This window comes from Etheostoma spectabile, chromosome 10, assembly GCF_008692095.1.
Source record: "Etheostoma spectabile isolate EspeVRDwgs_2016 chromosome 10, UIUC_Espe_1.0, whole genome shotgun sequence".
Lineage (NCBI taxonomy): Eukaryota > Metazoa > Chordata > Actinopteri > Perciformes > Percidae > Etheostoma > Etheostoma spectabile.
In genome coordinates, this window is record NC_045742.1 from 30,212,783 (window position 1) to 30,215,004 (window position 2,222).

Below are 2,222 nucleotides of genomic sequence, written 5' to 3' on the forward strand. Positions count from 1 at the left end.
GGGAGTCATCCCAAAGGGATTAATAAAGCTAAGTCTAAGTCTAATAAATAAAAGCTAAATGATTACCTAATCAACATCAGATATGTAAGAAGGGTGTGGCCTATATATATATATCCTGTAGCTGTGTCAAGTCTTTGATTATTGATTTAAAGAAGGCCTGAGGCTGAAACATCATTGGATAAAAAAAAAAAAAAGATATGCACATGGAGCCACAGTGTGTGACACGTTTTTTTAATTTTCAGGTAAAAAAACATCTTCACCGCTACCAGTGCGGCTTGGCTCAATAGTGTGCGGTGATGTAAAGTGTGGCGTCAACGCAAATGTGACAATACCTGAAGACTTCCTTCTTCTTGGTAACAGAGAACTGTTTCCTGTGCTCACATTGCAGCAGACAGCCTCAACCTGTTGCACTGCACGTACGTGACTAAACTTCCCCAGACCAAACGGCCCTGAGCTGGGAGCTCTTTATGGGATTTGGAGTCTCTACCGGGAACTAAAACCATAAGTGTGTCCGCTGACAGATAAAGACAACCACAATCTCAAATACTGTGAATTACTTTCATGTTTCAAGAAGTCTCATATGACGTTGTGGCATTTAACCGGATTCTATGTTGACTTGGACAAATAATACAGCTTCTGTCAATCAACGTATTGCTTGACGGATTGTTTCAGAGTTACACAAAATGATGTGCATACTTACTGCTGCGTCGCATAACTCATAAAGTGGCTAGAGAAAAGTCTCCTGTGCTCACGTTGCAGCACTTAACCTCAACTTGTTGCACTGCGTGTGTGTGAAATGTCTTAGAGGCCTGTCAAAAGGAACGTCAGTGTCTTGCTAAATGTCCGGGTTAGGCAGGCCATGTGATGGCGTGTGAGCGGGTTTAACACAGACGTTTGGTGCAGCTCCTTAGTTATTTTGTCCCAAAACTTCCTCACAACCACAATCCACGCCATTTTGGGATTTGGAGTCTCTGCTGTGTCAGCAGACGATAAAGACAACTATCTAACTACAACTAATGTCAAGTAGTGTGAGGACATCATGGAGAGACTAGAACACAAACAGTATATACTTACATTTTTTCTGTATTCCATGTGTTTCAAGAAGTTTGTTATCCTGATTCTGACCAGGGGTCTGTTTCAGGAAGAAGGTTTATCCTACTCTGAGTCTAACCCTGAACTCTGAGTTGATTTACCCTGGGATGGAAAACTCTGAATTGTTGGTTCCAGAACAGCTGATTTGAGCGGAAATACTCATGCACACATGCAGCGAGTTTGAACATATTTTTTGTTAAAAAAGCAACACAGTTCCAATATAGTGTATTAATATTGTAATTAATCATAATTATAATATTACTGGTGAAATGGTATTGAACTATAATCTATTTCATTTAGGTGCAATCCTGCAGGCATAAATGTACTATTATTGTACAAGTAGAATTATGATTCTAATCTTTTATTTCAAAGGGTTTAGCATTCACCTGCAATTTTGTGGAACTCTTTTGCAATGACTCTTACTGGTTTGAGAAGTAATACAGCTTCTTCATCAACGGGATCCTCGACACAAGGAAATGCCATGTTTTGAGAAAAAAAATCTGGTTCACAGGCTTAGTTGTCATAGTAACTGACTCTGATGTTAAGTTACCTCTCTTTCTGAAACAGAAAACCCAGAGTTTCCCTCATCTCAGGGTTAACAATCTCAGAGTTGTCACCAAACCTGCTTTCTGAAACGGACCCCTGGCTTAAACAATTTATTTACTTTTCTGTCAATCAACTTTAAATAAAAGGGAGCCATACTTACTGCTGCGTCTTCATTCTTCCCCTGTGGAGTGGAAAAGATCTTTGAATTAACATCACCAATAAGCATTACCAATATAAACATCAGCGTCTGGCATTTACGTGCATCTGCATCATCATAGCGATGTAGCGATTTCTTTGTTGTCTTATTGTAGCTTGATATGTTGCTATCAGCTGACACATAAGCACTATTACAACTTGTGCAATATAAATCATTTGTAGGTAGACGGCAATGGCATGACTCTTATGACTAGCAGATCTTTTTTTGGAAATTTTAGCTTGAATGTTGTGTGAGATTAATGAAAATGAATTGAAACACCTTAAAATGTATCAAATCTATTCCATGTACCAATTTGACCGCAAAACAGCATGGGATGTCATTGACGTTGAATGACAAGTGTGTGGAATTGCAGCTACTGATGGTGCCA

At 39.1% G+C, this 2,222-nt stretch overlaps 1 protein-coding gene and 1 long non-coding RNA gene across 2 annotated transcripts in view; both read right to left on the minus strand.

Annotated features, from left to right (window-relative positions):
* tctn1 (tectonic family member 1) overlaps nt 1–2,222 on the minus strand; it is a 14,933-nt gene that overhangs the window by 8,714 nt on the left and 3,997 nt on the right. Inside the window, exon 7 of the mRNA XM_032528303.1 lies at nt 1,799–1,819. Coding sequence (XP_032384194.1) covers nt 1,799–1,819 — 21 coding nt within the window. The remainder of the gene's footprint in view (nt 1–1,798; nt 1,820–2,222) is intronic.
* LOC116697010 (uncharacterized) lies at nt 227–1,254 on the minus strand. Its single transcript, XR_004333890.1, has 2 exons — nt 950–1,254; nt 227–461 (listed from the first exon to the last, which is right to left on the minus strand). It is a non-coding gene; the product is annotated as an uncharacterized LOC116697010 (long non-coding RNA).